The 16438-nt window shown below is 37.1% G+C and overlaps 1 protein-coding gene across 1 annotated transcript in view; it reads right to left on the bottom strand.

The window, feature by feature from the left end:
* The window catches only part of MYBPC1 (myosin binding protein C1), a 75469-nt gene extending 59241 nt beyond the window's left edge, over window positions 1–16228 (bottom strand). The window contains exon 1 of the mRNA XM_082064071.1: window positions 16110–16228. Within this exon, the coding sequence (XP_081920197.1) occupies window positions 16110–16134 (25 nt within the window). The 5' untranslated portion in view covers window positions 16135–16228. The remainder of the gene's footprint in view (window positions 1–16109) is intronic.
* Window positions 16229–16438: the final 210 nt, after the last annotated feature.

Here is a 16438-nt window from a genome sequence, read left to right as displayed (position 1 = left end):
GGCTGAAACATTCACAAGAAGGAGGAGGAAAGTCTCCTGCACTAAATTCTCCCTGCAGTTAGGTATAGATTTGTTATAAGCCGACAAAGACTCTGGGCTGAACAGCCAAGGATTCAGGGTCTCAGTCTGACCAGAGGGCTTACTCCCATTTACTTGAAAGGGAAACTGGGACTGTAGCTGCATCATCGTGGATACAGGTATGATATCTATCTGTGTAACAGCAGCATATTAAAATGACTTTCATATGCCAAAGAACATGAGGATGGTCACTTAATGCTTTTCGTCACAAAGTCCTGTCAACTTGTGTCAAATTTTAGTAGGTGGATTAAGCTTGCGGACATAGCCTCAAGGGATCAGACAAATATAACTATTACGTAGGCATTCCTAAAGTGCTGACTCTGCTAGTCAGACAAAAATAGACAAAATGCTAGTTTGGGGAGAGAGCATGGCTCACTCCAGCCCTTGTGCAGTTGTTGTGCGTAAGGTGTCCCCTGTGCATGGCCCCTATAAGACACGAGAACTGCCGTTGTGGCACATGGCTTTCCCCTGGCGTAGGTGTTCCATTGAAACAGATGGGCAGGGAAGGACCAAGCATGTGGAACAGCTGCTTAACAGACCTTGTGTCCAGATTATCAGCAGAGAAAAGCAATAAAGTTTCTTCATTTCAGTATTAGTTACATGCCCTGCAAAAAAAGTGCTCTGAATAAATGTCTCAAAACTGTTTGACCATTTTTTGTTGGTTACTTCACCCAGGGCAGTACAGAATCACAGATGTGATTAAAAGCCATGTCCTCATCTTTTGGAAGACAGGAACTTGCTCATCAAACTATAGAGATTACCAGTGCATGATAACCATTTCAAACAGTACTGCTAGCAAACCCCAGATTAAATGAGCTGGGAAACAGAGGGCTTGATTCAAAGTCCCTTGTAGTCAAGAAAGGAGCTCAAGTGGACTTAAATTATACTATTCTTATGAGTAAAGAGTGGAGTACCCAGTAGTCTGCAAAAGCTGAACACCATTCTGCAGACAGGGCTGCCTGCTGCCTCATGAGTCTCGGTTATCCACAGAGAAATAAGCTGATCTATATGTAATTTCCACAGACAGTTCCCAACATGAGTGAAAGCAGGAAAGTATAATACCAGCTGAAATAATAACAGCAACATCTAATAATGATGATTATGATTATGATTATTATTATTTAATAACCATTGACATTTTCTATGTTACTTTTAAAATAAACCTACAGAAACTATTCTAAGCAAGATTCAATCCTAGGTCCTGAGAGCAAAATTCCTTCTAAAGGACTGAAGTGAATAAGCAGTGATTCTTTGGTGGCTGCCTAGATGACTATTATTGTGACAAACAGTATGATGAAGACAGACTGATAAATTTATTAATGTATTTCTATTTTCTGCTTCCACTGCTAATGATGGTGTAGACAGATGAGAATGCCTGCTTTGGCTCGCTGTGTCTGTTTCTGTTTGGACATGAAAACAGCAACCTTAGGCTAAGTACACTCTCTTAGGGCAACAAAGTGAACAAATCAGCATGTTCATTGAAGTTGAAATTATTTTTATATTCTAACAATTAAAAGTGTCTTAATCCAGTGATGTATCAACGGGTAGGGACTGGAGAAGAAATGAACTTAACAAAGAGTTTGCTTAAAAATTTGGTTTTGTATATGATTAAAAATCAAAACCATTCCTAATGAATTTCAGCTTGTAGGAAAAAAAACAAACAAACAACAAACCCAAAAAAACAAGGGCAATAATTAGTCCCAACATATAATCTCACCTACAATACTTATGCTTCAGGAATAATCTAAATAGTTCCAACTGTAGAGGTTTTTATGGGCCACAGGATCAAATCAAACCATTGTATGATAATTGCAGAATGTCCCCTGATTAAGAACCGAAAAACTGAATGAACAGTTGGAACAAAATCCTAGTAACAGTGAATTCTGTGGAATGGATTATCCACCAAAGAAATAGTTATAGATCTACTTGAGGAGCTGCAGTTTAATTTGTGACTCCAGATTTTCATTGCCATCTTCGTTGCCATCCATAATCATAGAAGTGCAAAAAGCAACCATTGCTTGTTGTGTTTTTCCAGTTCCCATTTTTCTAAAATGATGCTATTAAATCATATGTAAGATTCCACATCTTTCTGGTTTATTATGAGAACTATGCTTCCATATAGGAATGAATCTCTAAAACACTGTATGCATGACTTTGAATAAAAGTAATTTCTTTAATAAAATGTATGTTTACATATCTATATTTTCCTAAGTTTCTGCAAGTAGACTGTCCAGTAAAGAACTATGTCATCCATGCATTAGCCCCCCACCCCCATTTAATTTATGGTAGGTAGGAGGCAGCCATCAGCAGTCAGCACCCTCATCAAATGATTTCCTTGGCAGTCCTGGAGTTGTGTATGTATAATACTGTAACTGGGAACTAGCAGGCTGCCAAGCGTTGACAGTATTTAAAATAGATAAATAAAGCTAAAGTTGGTGGCTTTAGTCTAGTTATCAAGTTCCCATGCATTCTCAAACTCATTTTTAACCTACTTAGACCACAAGGCACCAACGTGGAGAAATTAAATTCCATTTGTACTTCCATTTTATCTTTCTTCTTTTTTTTATCAAAGAAATTAATTCATAAAGTTAGTTCCTGAGCATTTGCAAATCTAAGAGAAAGGAGTATTCATGCTTGTATCTCACAGACTGTAGACTAGTGGTAGACTACAATTTGAGGGCCACACTTAGTTGAATTTTTTTTTACTTTTTTTTCCATTGAGCTTTTCATACTTGCATTTTTCTACATTATTTCATAATTTAAAAACCCCTCTATTCAGCAAAATCTTGTAGACAAAGCTTTGCTGATTACACCATCTATATGGCAAAACAATATGCTGAAATATGTTACAGTGTTTACTAAAGTGTCTTGTGCCGAAAAGGTAGTTCAGTTTGCCATCGTAAATATACTTTTACGAGAAGGCTTTGTCAGCATAGCTGTACCTGCAAAGTCACTAAAAAATCTCCAAGCCTGAGACTGTTTGTGGCTATAGTGATTTGCCTTTTATTCCATGTCATGACATGCTAGGTTTTATTTTTGTGTTTGGAAATGAAAACATTTTGTTTTGAACTATCTCTGCAAAACCTGTTATAAAGTGAGGTGTAAGTAATCCCAAATGTTACTGAAGAAGTTCTTAGTAGGCATTTTTCCCATGATATTTGCACAGTGAAAACTGTCAGTTTATTCCTACTAATGATAACTCTGTGATAGAAGGTCTTAAATTTTTCTATGTTATGACTCCATTTCAGTTTATATAATACCAATTTAATGTAAGACTAAACTGATTCCTTATTCCTGAAATTCTATGTTCCTCACTTACCTACTCTCAACGACCTGAACTGTTCTTTAATGTTGCTTGAGATGATGAACTACATGGTTCTGCATCTGGTTAAACAGGGGAAGGAGAAAACTGTCTGTATAAATACTGCTAACCAGACAGGTGATTATGTCTAAAGAATAGAAGCGGTGTTCTTATTTGTACTCTGTAAAACCTACAATAAAGCAGTCCTGAAATACAGGATCCGAACTTCTCAACCTCATAGATTTACCACTGGCTTTTTATACTTTAAAGGCCCAGCTCTTTGAAGCCTCAGCAGTCAGCACAGATTTCTGTCTTCTGCAGTATGAAAAAGTGGGATCTGCAGGATCACTCCCACTTGACTACAGTTCAGCCACGACTGTTCGCTCTGCTTTTTTAATAGCACATGCTAAAAAGGTCCCACTAAGGTCTGTGAAGAGGTTCACAGTATCTGTCTAAACCCAATGGCCCCTATGGCATTTGGGGATGACCTGTAAGTGGCGCTGCCGGCTTGCGGTGTTGCCCATGTCCCCCCTGTGCTGCCTGGGTTCCCAGCCTCAGCTGTGACTGGGACTTGCAGAGCTGGTCTCATTCTTGTCTTCAGGAGAAAAATTAGTGATCTGGCTCACAGGTCAAAATTCAGTGACCTCTATTTTAGTATTTGCAGGGACAAAAGATGCACAGCCATGGAGAGCTGATGTTCAGGAGGCAGTCTTTTCTGTGTAAACACAAAATGTACATGACACAGTTTTGATTTCTTTAGATTCATTAAATGCTGCAACACATTTTCAATGTGTTAAATTGCCTGTGCAATAATAAGATTTTTGGCAGCAGGTGCTAATGAGAAATAAAGCTTTCAAAATGACTCCTAGTACAGCCGAGTGAAATTTTTTTTAATAAAACCCAACTCTAATTAATCTTTGTTATATATTTACTGAAATAAATTAATTTACTCCTCAGATATGTTTGATCTTGTGTAAAAAATTGTGATACTAGGTAAACATGTTCTCAGTTTCCTATCTTTCCTTGCTACAGTTTGTTAATAATTTATCTCTGGAAACAAATATTTCCACTTAGTGGAAGAACTTCTCTAAGGAAAAGTGAAAGCAAAAGACACCACAATATGATACCAGAGATAGCAGTATACTTAAAAATGCTAACTTCCTTTCTGAAAGCTGCAAAATGTAATAAAGTGGAACAAGTTATTGTATTAAAAACTTCATAAAACTAAGAACTGCTGCTCAGGAATGACAGTAATTTACTCCTCAAATTTAACAACATGTTTTCAAAGACAGTTGTACTTCTAATAATAGGATAGGAGTCAGCAATGAAGTTGAAAGGGCAGTTATTTGAAGACATAAGTACTTAAAAAGTAAAAAACTTCCTTTCAGATTGTCCAGATAATGTCCAAACCAGCTCGGGAAGTATTTTCCTTGTTTTTCTGAGGTATCCTGAAATTTTTCACCTGAATAAGGAAATGAATTGCAATATTGTTTTGTGGAAATCACATCATGGACCCGATGCTCTGCATTACTGGAGTGAGTTCTGCAAAGGACTGTGTCGCCTGTTGGTCAGTGCATTCGGGTTAGTCTTGAGAGCCATGTGAAGGAAATCATTTGACTTAGAGAGCTTGACTTTGAGGGCAAAATGAGGGCATCAGCATAAAGCTGTGGTGATGTGAATTCATGCAATCTAAGTTATGTCAGGAAATTATGAAGAAGAATTTGTTCTCATAGGTTTCATTTAAATCTAATTTCAGAATAAAACATTTCAACAATTTAAAATGAAAATCTGATGGTGTTTCCATTCCACAGTTTTAGAAATGTCAACTTTTATTTGAGGGTCAGGGCAAAACCGAACATGCATTTGTTGGGATTTCCTCAGAACTGAATGTCTCAGCTTCTTATCAGCTCTTTGTCAGTGTAATATGTACAACAAATGTGTCTAAACACTGTCATGACTGTGTCCAAATACCAAATAAGAAAAACATTTGCGTCAAGTCTATTTGACAGTGGGTGACAGATAATGTGATCTTTTCAAGGAAGAGTTTTAGACTTCCTTCAGATAAGAGCACTCTCCTGTCATCTACCCTTCAGTAGTCGGCCTCCTCTTGGGAGACAATGTCTTACAGAATGGGATTCTGATGAGGAATCCTGACACAAGGCTGTCAGACATGTAGGTGATTAAACATCATTTCAAGTAGCTAATCACTAATAATCCATTACTTCTGTCAACCTGAAGTTTTTACCAAATGCTTATTTGCAGTCATCAGGCTTATGGAAAACAACTCAAGATAAAAAAGAGGGTAGTAGCATCCGCTTTCTTAGTTTACTAAAGGTAATTCATATTTATGAGCTATGAAATCTAGGGACTTGTAGTTTTTGTGAGTGTCGATATTCCTGTACTTGCCAATCAAAGATGATTTATAATTATTTCTGTAAGAGAATTTAAAAAATCTCAAACATAATGGGCAATGCAAAAAAGCAGAGTTGCAGTATTGCTGATATCAAACACTAAAAGAATCACAAGTTACCCTAAAACTCAGGAACTTATTTATCTAATGGGAATTCTATGTACTGACTTTGGGAGATTTCTTTGTTTGCAAGCTTGTTTGCTTGCAGATATATATTGTTGCTCAGAGGTCTAGAATCCAGCATTGTATTCAAAAGCTTTGAGAAGCATTTTGCACATGTGGAGAGAAAGGACTGTTTCTGTAGGTAAAAATTTAGGGGATCTAAGGTCCCAGAGACCCATGGCACCAGACAAATCTTGGGTGGATCATACAGAAATATTTATGTGCAATAAAGTGATGTATGCCCCTTCATGGGTGTTAGGCACACAAAATTATATGCGTCCCTCTTTGTTAATACTATTACATTTTCTACCTCTCAATCTCATTATGCAGCAATGAAGGTAACTGTGAGAATTATAACCCTTCATTTAAAAAATAATCACTTAACTTTGCCTTTAGGGAAAACAGAACAGCAGGATGTTTGCAGAAAAACGATGAGAATTTGCATCAGTAAATCAGGAAAATGGTGTATATAAACGAAAGCTCTTACAAAGCGCCTCAGCTATTGTGAATAACAGTCACAGGTCACTGAATATAATTTCCTTCCAGCTGAAAAATCTGTTGGATAAGAGAGAAATCTTTCTTGCAAAACATGGAAATACAAAACAAGGGCAAAGAAAAAGGGGCAGAGGACAGAGGTCAGATTTCCCCTTTAAAAATAGGGCTAAGGAAAGCTTAGATGAAAGATTAGTAAGGCAGGAGGGAATGCCATGGAAAAAATGTCGGCAGGCATCTGACCCTCTGTGCCTTCACTGAAGTCTGCATCTGTGGAGGAGTGGCAGCCATGGCCTCCATTGGTATTACAGCTCCTCTTTGGGTCTAAAATAAGGTTTTTGGCCTAGATACTATGGTCTTACAAAACCAGAAGATACCAAACGTGCTACAGTGTGTGTATGTATATCTCTATCTAAGTGAATATCACAGCACAAGGCTCAGAAGCTATTAGTCAATATATTACTCCATCTACATGGCATTTCTCATGTGACTGTTCCTAGATATCTCTACCCACAGATATTCTCCACATCATCAGGTGTAAGCTTTTTCTGTAATTTTTTTTTTTTTAGGAACGACGCTTTAGTGCTACTGGAGACTAATAAAGCTGTTGAAAAAGGACAGGAGTGTAATGCTTTGTACTTTCTGGTGTGCAAATGGTTTTAAATGTTGCATTTCAGGTCAGAAAATGGTGAAAGGCCCTATTACACTAGCTAAATCAGCTCAGACTGGTAAGAAGAAGTTTTTCTTCCTTCTAGAACAGTTACAACTGGTGCTAGGGGCCATAATTTGTGCTTTTGTCTTGCACAGAAAAGATCTCATAGCAGAAAGTTATTTAAATTAACATAAAGATACCCAAAGGTTGGAATTCAGCAACTGTTCAACGGCTATGTCTTACTGCTCTTTCTAGTCCACTAGCACACTGGAGTAGGTAAGTATCAAGGGTTAAGACCTAACCCATCAACTGTACCAGTAGGCTTTTCATTTGGGGGTTCTTTCAGTTTTAGCCACATCTGTATTCAGTTTAATTTCACCACATCTTCAGGGCTTGAGAACACAACATTTGGAATATGCTTTTGGACTGGTTTTGCACACTGGCTGAGCAAAGCATGGTTCCTGTGCAAGAAAAAACTAACCATTTGAGCTGGTTTGTGAGTTGCTTTTGCTCAGTCCCTACCTAACATCTCACAGCCACACAGCTCGATAACAAGAAGTGGAGCAAATGTCTCTGCAATTCATGTGTATTCACACAGAGCTAAGATTTATTTATATGAAAAGGGAATCTTCATCTGTGTCTGTGCATGACTTCATCCTACTCTTGGAATTTATGACCAAAATTAGGAAGTTATTCTGAGCCTGCAAAGTTGTGATGAGTGTGTATTTTAAGACAGAACCTTCTCAGGAAGCATCATGGTACTCCTGAAAAATGCTTTCAGACACTCACTAAACCCACCATTTGATCCTACAGAGAATTAAATTAGAACAGAGCTTTTTGTAATAATCACCTGATCAAAATAACTTGCTGGAGCCACCACATAAAAGGACAACTGCCCTAGGAAGTAAATCACATGCTATTTTCAATTAGTAATAGGGCCAGAGGAGGGCAAATTATGTAAGAAATTTTTCTTAATCTCCAGGAAAGAGAGAGGTAATGACTCTCTTGAACATGTTCCATTGCTGCAAGATATAGCAGGACTCCCTTCTTGCTGCAGTGTCTGTACTCTTTTGGGAACATGGAGGTGGGACATAGCAGGGCTCTAAACTGTGGAATGAGTCACTCATCCACAATCCCACATCCTGGTACTGCAACTCTCTGCACTGCATGGAAGTCATGTGCACTGACTGACTTGCAATTTACTGCATTTGTTAAGGTAATTCCTGGAACAAACAGCCTTACTCCAAGGAAGAGCATGAAGCAATTTTAGGACAGTGATTATTTTTTAATTTTGAAACTTTTCTAAGACATATTTGACTTTCTGTTCAACAGCCTTCCGACACTACTCCAGGAGGTCTAATGTCCTAAATTAACCTCCATCTAGCCCTACCAGAGAGCAGTGCATGAAGCATCTCGGTATTATGACATTGAACACCATCGTGGCTCACTGCAGCAGAGACCACATTGAACTGAAAATACATGTAAAGACACTTGGTCAGGGAGTAGAGGATTGTAAGTGTGACTGGTCTTCTTCAGTGCACTCAGCAGATTACAGAAGGGTGCACTCTCCTCTGCTCAAGAGAATCTGGGCCCAGTGTACTCCCTTGGTTATTGAGGGAGAGCATCCAAGTATCACATACAAATAATGCTGGAGTGGAACTGTCTCCTTGTGTTCTCATATAACTGCCTAATGCAGAAAATACTTAGACGCTAATTGGACAAATTATAGAGAAGAACTCTGCAGCCTTATTGTTAAAGTACTCAGGAAAAAGGGAGATGCATGAATGTGTCTACAGTGTGCGCTAGGAGTCCATGCTATGATTCTAATAAGTGGAAACAGATTTTTATTCACCATAAAATAGCTGCTTATGGCTCATTTAATTTTCTTAAACATAGGTGATCAAATACATTCAGATGCCTCAGCATGCTCTTCTGGTTTCTAGCTGCTACTTCAAGGTGCTGCAGATCTCCCATAGGTCCTAAGTAATATCTGCCAGCATAGAATGAGGCTTCTGTCTACCCTAGAGCGTCTTATACGGCAGTAGGCGCGTATATTTAGCAAAGTGCTGGCTGGTCAGCTGAGCAGCAGTTGGGGCTCCACTGACTAAGGACCTGGTGTCATGATTCCAGTGGGAGTCGGAACATGTATTTCACTTGCACACACTTCCATTTGGGTATCTGGTTCCTAACCAAGAGATCTGTGGCAGTGTAAAGACAATTAGTATCTTTGTATGGTTGCAAATTTATCAAAATTTCCAATGAACTGGCATGGACATTAATGTCACATGAGTCCTCTCTTCCCTAACTCTTAAAATAACAACAGCTCTTCAAAGCAAAAGAATAAAATCTCATGGTAGTCATAAAGTGCATTGAACTCCCCTAGTCAATGATGGAAAAAAGACTTCAAATACTGGTTCCATAACAGCAGTGAAAGAGAGAAACCCTTTTTTGGAGCCTTCAGAAGTAACACTTGATTTGTGACTGAGCAGAGAGAGAGAGGGCTGGATGGGAAGAGAAGGGGCTGTTTCTCAGCCACACAGTTCCTCAGACTCAAAAGACAAAGCTCTTTGCAGTGGGACTGATAAAACTCTGATAACAACTAAGTTAATGATTCTATCAATTTGCTTTCTCCTTTATTTTACTGATTTTTTATGTTCAGTGCAAAGCTACATTAGTGTCTGGATGAGAATAAGATTTTTTCCCTCACCCTAGAGCGATTATTAAACTAGAACCTCCCACTTAGTGGAATCTCTGCATTTTCCTTGAGTGAGTGATGAGTCTAGTATTTGGCCCTATCCCAAGGGAAGTTTCCCCAGGTAATTTATTTTCAAACTTGTTTGCTCTTCCAGTTCAGGGAACCCTCTGGATGTCCACTCATGAAACATGAAATATGTTGTACAATATATTTTCAAAGAATCATTAATATGTGTGTCAGCTACCAAGGTTTTGATACCAGAGGTCTTCCCAGATGTATCTGCTAGTTTCGTTTGTTTGTTTGTTTGTTTTTGTGGTTTTTGTTTTCGTTTTTTCTATGGGACCACAGACCTTCCCATCTTTGGTAGATCCCTGAAACTAATATGAAGAAACTCATCCAGTTTGTCATGGAACAGAAAGGTACTGTAACATGGTTGTTTTTTTTTTTCTTTTCCTTTTTCTTTTCCTTTTTCTTTTCCTTTTTCTTTTCCTTTTTCTTTTCTTTTTCTTTTTCTTTTTCTTTTTCTCTTTCTTTTTCTTTTTCTTTTTCTTTTTCTTTTTCTTTTTCTTTTTCTTTTTCTTTTTCTTTTTCTTTTTCTTTTTCTTTTTCTTTTTCTTTTTCTTTTTCTTTTTCTTTTTCTGTTTTTTCTTTTTCTTTTCCTTTTTCTTTTCCTTTTTCTTTTCCTTTTTTCTTCTTCTTCTTCTTCTTTTTCTTTTTTCTTTTTTCTTTTTCTTTTTCTTTTTCTGTTTTTCTTCTTCTTTTTCTTCTTATTCTTCTTTTTCTTTTTCTCTTCCATTTTCTTCTTCTTCTTCTTTCTCCTTCTTTTTTCTTTCTCCCATTTTCTTTTTCACTTTTTCACTTTTTTCTTTTTCTTTTTCTCTTTCTTTTTCTCTTTTTTCTTTTTCCTTTCTTCTTTTTTTTTTTTAAAGCTCTCATAAAGCGATATATTTAGGAGGTATGAGGGGAAAGAACTGGGCAGTCCTTTATTTATCTTCCCAACAGGTGCAGCACAGGGAGGCACAAAAGCAGCATTTGCTAATTTCAGTTTTGCCAAGTACAAAGCACCCCCTGCTCTGCTGAAAGACCGTCCCATTTTCTTCCTAAACTCAGTGAGACTTTTATTTTAGTGCGATGATACAAAATACTTTTCCTATGCATAGATGCACTGCTTTTTGCACAGGGTGGAGGAGCATTTAAACCCAACTAAGAACAACAGCAAGCTAGATCAATCTTGCATTATTCACGTACACGAGTATTAAGAAAACCAACCAACCAAACTAAAAATGCATTGTGTAAGAAGAAAAAAAAAAGATGCAGTTCCTTCAACTTATACCATGTTAAAACAAAACATAAAGAACTCATATAAGAAGAAAAAAAAAATCGATGTAGTTCCTTCAGCATATATCATAATAACCAAAATATAAAGAACTCCAAAACTAATCAATTTTTCTTTGCCAGTGTAGATTTTTTTTTTCAATCAAATTAATCTGATTGGAAAAGAAGTTTTAAATTTAGGAGCAGTGGAGTTGGAAGGTCAAAGAATAAATCTGAGATGCTCTGGCATCTCAGAAAGAACTGCAGGAGCAACACTTGGAAATTAGCTATGGGAAAGCAAAGACAGCCTAAGAACAACTCAATTCCCAGGGCGCAACAAGATCTGTGCAGGAGGACACAGCTCTGCAGGGCTCAGGGTGGGAGGAGGGACCAACCTGATGGATCTAGTTACAACAGTTAGGCATGAGTTTGTTTTCCCTTTGTGAGGGCTTTAGATTTGTTAGCTAGAGGTGATGAAGAGAAACTTTCTAAAGAATTGAGAGGGAAAATAAGATAAGGGACTAGGGTTTCCTTCTTCCCTCATCTAGCAAAACTCATTCACCTGTGACTTTACTGCAGTGCTTGTAAATGATGTATATGGGCCTGACTTTGAGCATGATTTGGCTCTTGGACTGAAGGAAGTTAGAAAGAATGGGAATGTATTTTATAGTCATTCCTGCAGAGGGGCAATGATGGCAGCAGAAGGTGGATGTCGGTATGCTGTTCTTTTGCCTCACTGAAGCATGTATCTATGCAGCAAGGACAGCAGCAGCTGCACTGCCCAGTTTGGTGCTATAATCAAAAGATTATGCAGGTCCAGTCGTCTGCACATAAAGCACTAAGCAATGTTATATGGTGTTTGCATGCTGGGTTTTTGAATTTTCAGGAAAACTTTCCATCAGCACTGTTAATATTGATGCAAGCCAAATTCATAAACCGAAGCAGAAGTTCCATTTAACTTCTTATTCTCCTCTGAAAAATTGTCTAGCCTTGAAAACATGATATTAAAAGAAATCCTACTTTAATTAACTTTTATCCAATCTTGATACTGAGATTGATTTCCCACTGGAATGCTACTCTACATATCTACTTACATGATTTATATGACTAGCGGTGATAAAATACGTTTGACAGTGCCTATTATTCTAATAGACCATACTAAGTTATTTATTTAAATATTATAAATATAATGCAGATATAATTATAGAAGAATCATGCAATACAACAAAACCAGTCACGTTTAAAAGCCAACAGAAGTAAAGGCTGTTTCAACTGGGCTTCTTCAGAAAGAACAGTGTTATCATATCTCTAAGCAGACTCTACTGATACGTCTGTTTACCTCCTTCCACAAATTGCTTGATTTAGAGATTATCCTCCTAACAGACAATATTTAGACATAGTTTTCTTCACAACTTTTACATCTATACTATTTATAGGTTGAAAAAAGTTTTACTAAAACACTGTCTAAAGTACAGACACCGATTTTTTTACATTTTGATTCCTTGTCCATATGTGGATGTTCCAGGCACTATTCAAGCACAGCTTGCAAACCCTTAGAAAATGAAGGTGGCAGACAGTTGAGAAATGCTTTGGCTTAAAATTTGGAATAGTTGCTTAACTCATGGCCATGAATTATTTCCTAGATTGGGGAGAATAAATAAGGCAAATTTACAGAGCTGGCTACTGGTGACTGACTTGCACCTGTCCCTGTGGGATGATGCCCACAAATAGTTTGAAACCTTTGCTCTTGAGAGACTTGGCACCTTTACAAAAGCTTGTCCAAATGCCATGGCCTGTGACAGTTTAAGAAGACACCTAATTAATGGGCAGACCTTATTATGCATATTGGTTGAAGGAAAGCGGGGAGAGGAAAGCCTGCCTGAGTGATTACAATAAATTACAGGAAGTAATTATATGAGGGAGTGTTATTTTATCAGTCACCAGGAAAACTAAGGGCTGTTAAATTTAAATACACTGGTAAAGGTCTTTGGCATCACAGTCCTACCGTAGTCATCCACTGGAATCAGTTAGCCCATTGATGTAAACTTCTTCTTGAGAATATGGAATTTTAAACTAGCCGAGAAAAGCTATCTTACAACAACATTACCATATCCTCCAAGGAGGCCACAACTGATATAATATAGAGGACTTGGACTTTTTAAGAGTACAATAAAGGCCTTAAATCATTAGTCATGGAAGCCTGTTTCTACAGTGACGAATTCCATTAGGCCGGAGTGCTCCAGCAACCTTCTCTAAGCTGAATGGTGTGTTTAATTTGGTGATCCTATTTGTTAAGAGCATATTATGAGGCTACACTCTCAACAAGTCAGAACATTTCTCACTTTGGTAATCTAATAATCTTAAAATAGCTCAAAGAGCATTTGGCTTTAAAAGAAAAAAAGCACGGGAACTTGCTACAGCACTGTCTCTGAAAAACCTAGCTGTTTACTTCTGAAACTGCATGACAATAAAATGCAAAACTAAGATTTTCTTAACGTTTAAGTGTTAGCCAGTTTCTGATTTCTCAGCTGCTCGCTCTTGTGTGTGCTCTTTTTAACTGTCAGGACCTATGAGAATAAGGAATATGAGATCATTCATGTAGATTGCTTCTTTTGGAAATGTCAGAAGAATACTGCCTAGATGCTCATGTGATGCAAAAGTCTCAAGCCTCTTTTTTTCTCTGCTTTCTATTACAGTCCACCAACAAGTTTCCCAAAGGTTTCTCAGAGAGTCCTTCCATGGTACCTTCCAGAATGTAGCCAGTCCAAGTTTCACATTCATTTAACCTTAAATCCTTCTTCACACCTTGCAAATTACCCTGAGAATGGGCACATGAGGTTCTGAATTCTTACTGGTAGAGCTAGTATCAGTAGTAGCAGAGGTATTGCACTACTTACTGGTGCCAAATAATCCTGACACTAGTATAGCAAGTACTTGTACTTACTATACAAATACTGCCACCAGCTCAGGTGAGTTCTTGATCAATGAAAAATCTGTAAGAAGTAGCTGATCTCTTAAATACAGTAAGATAAACCTGTTATCACCCTCATCTACTGGCTGAAAATAAGCTTGGTCCAATGAGGAACAACCAATGTACAACATGTATGTGTCACTTTTCTAGACCTCATTGCTACTTGTGAACTCTAGCTTAATCAGAACAGAACACTTCAATATTGTTTATGCTCCTGAATATTGACTCACCAAAAATCACATTGCCAATATAATGTTCAGAGTTGCTAAACTTATGTTGTTATACAACTGAGCTGAATTTGTAATAACTGCACTGTAAGAACATCTTTGAAACAATCTAGTCTTAAATAATAACCTTGAGAAACTTGAGCTTCCTAAAAAATTTTCTTTTGAAAGTGCAGAAATTATGTTTTGAAAGTGCAGAAATATTTTAGTTTTCTTTTTTTTTTTTTTTTTTCAGTTGGCAGCCACAAAGAGCATTCTGATTAAACTGTGTAATATCCAGTCAAATAACAGATCAAATAAAAAGGACACTTAATACATGTGTAAATCATTTGAATTACAAATAAGACACCCTAGAAGTGGCTTGGCTCTAGGTTTGATATAGAGGATTAGGCTCTCGTATTAATACATGCACTTGGTGTAGCTATTTTCAGAAGGATACTTCATCCATCATTGTCCTCTAGCACTAAGGAGGGCCAGTAAGTAAAATGATCACATTGGTCTGTCAACACTAGTTGCTTAAGACTCAGTCATGCAAAAAGTTTAGTTTTTATATGCCCCCAACCCAATAAGGTGCTGAAACTGCCTGATTCTCCTCATGGTTACTTCTCTTGCCTTCCACAAAACGAGAAAACATTTCAAAAAGACTTTTAAAATAAACCAAATGCTATTGATAGGTTAGTGTTAAATCAAATGTACTTGCTCAAACTACACACGCGGGCCTATCAGATGTTTCAGAATTAATGGAAAAATGTTTAATGCCTTCTATACTTTCCATAAGCTTTTGTTTAAGATTAAACTCAGTTTTGCATTTGGGAATGCATTAGGGATACCTCTTGTATACCTCTTGTTTGCCAATACTTGAATAGCATATGCAGTTTGCATATTTATGGCTTTGCAGAAGCTATGTAAATTGTCAGTGCTAAACAATAATAATAAAAATTTCTTATCAGAATGTCTAAATTTGAAAAAAAAATAAGGGGTATGGAATTAATGCAAATATAACAAAATTATTTAGCTTAGATTTTCAAAGTAGTAAAAAATAAAACCTAACTTTTAAAAAGTTAAGAATTAACAGACCCTGAACATTTTACGCTTGTTTGGGCAGCCTCCTGTGGACAATTCTGTATCTTGCTAGCAGACTACAGACTCAGTTTCTTTCTTATGAAATTAATAATACCATAAAAGTGGCCAGTATTACTGTCTTTAGCTTTCCTTCTGAAATATAAAATATAATAATAATTTCTGTAGTGTGGCAAAAATGTATCATTCTAATTTAACCTGTACAGAAAATGTACTGCATTCTTCACTTATGTATTAGAGATATGGAATATATTTCCATCAGAATCTTAAAACTGTTTCATGAACATATCCTTTCTATACAACAACTTTATGAAAAACATATCAACATGCTGACTCTTTAAACTAGAAGAAATGCTTATTCCCTGTTTTCCAGAGTCTAGATATCATAGTTATAGAGAAACCAGTAATTGCACTACAAAAATCCTGCAGTCTTTAAAAAGTGAATGTAGCATTTGCCCAATGAAGTAGTTTATCAAGATCTCTGCAAAGCCGTTGTTTATTGTCTATAATAGTTGGAGACCAAAACAGTTTTGTGCTATACCCTACCTGAAAGTAATTTCTTAGTTTAAAAGGATCGGTGGTCTGTAATGACATAATGATGCTACAGCTATCACTCTTAGATATTATTTGTTGCTGGAATACGCAAGATGATCTAAAGGATGTTTTAGGTGTGTATATACTCATAAGCCCTGTAATTAAGAAACGTTCAGGTAATATTTGTTATGCTTACCATCTTTCTTGGTGGGTTCCGGCATTGTTACAAGAATTCTTTATTCCCAGTGAGTTTCAGCCTTTCAGATACAGTAAGTAGTAGCCCCAAGTCCAGCTGAGAGGGTATGCAGAGCAGTATGACAAGCAGAGGGTAAGAAGAATTCCTCTGCTTTATATACTGCGACTGAAAGATCAATCAAAATAGCACCTCCTCTCTTTTCAATGCAAACACTTTGAAAATTGACAGTTATGGGAACCCCTCTCACATCTGTTGTCTGCAGCCTCTGCTCCCTTGGCTTTTGGAAGGAATCTCTGCTGCATTGCATGAGGCTGATGAGAACATCTATA

The sequence above is a fragment of the Streptopelia decaocto genome (genome assembly GCF_964273445.1).
Source record: "Streptopelia decaocto genome assembly, chromosome: 1".
NCBI lineage: Eukaryota > Metazoa > Chordata > Aves > Columbiformes > Columbidae > Streptopelia > Streptopelia decaocto.
The sequence above is the reverse complement of the archived record's forward strand: the minus strand, read 5'-3'. Positions and strand labels throughout refer to the sequence as shown.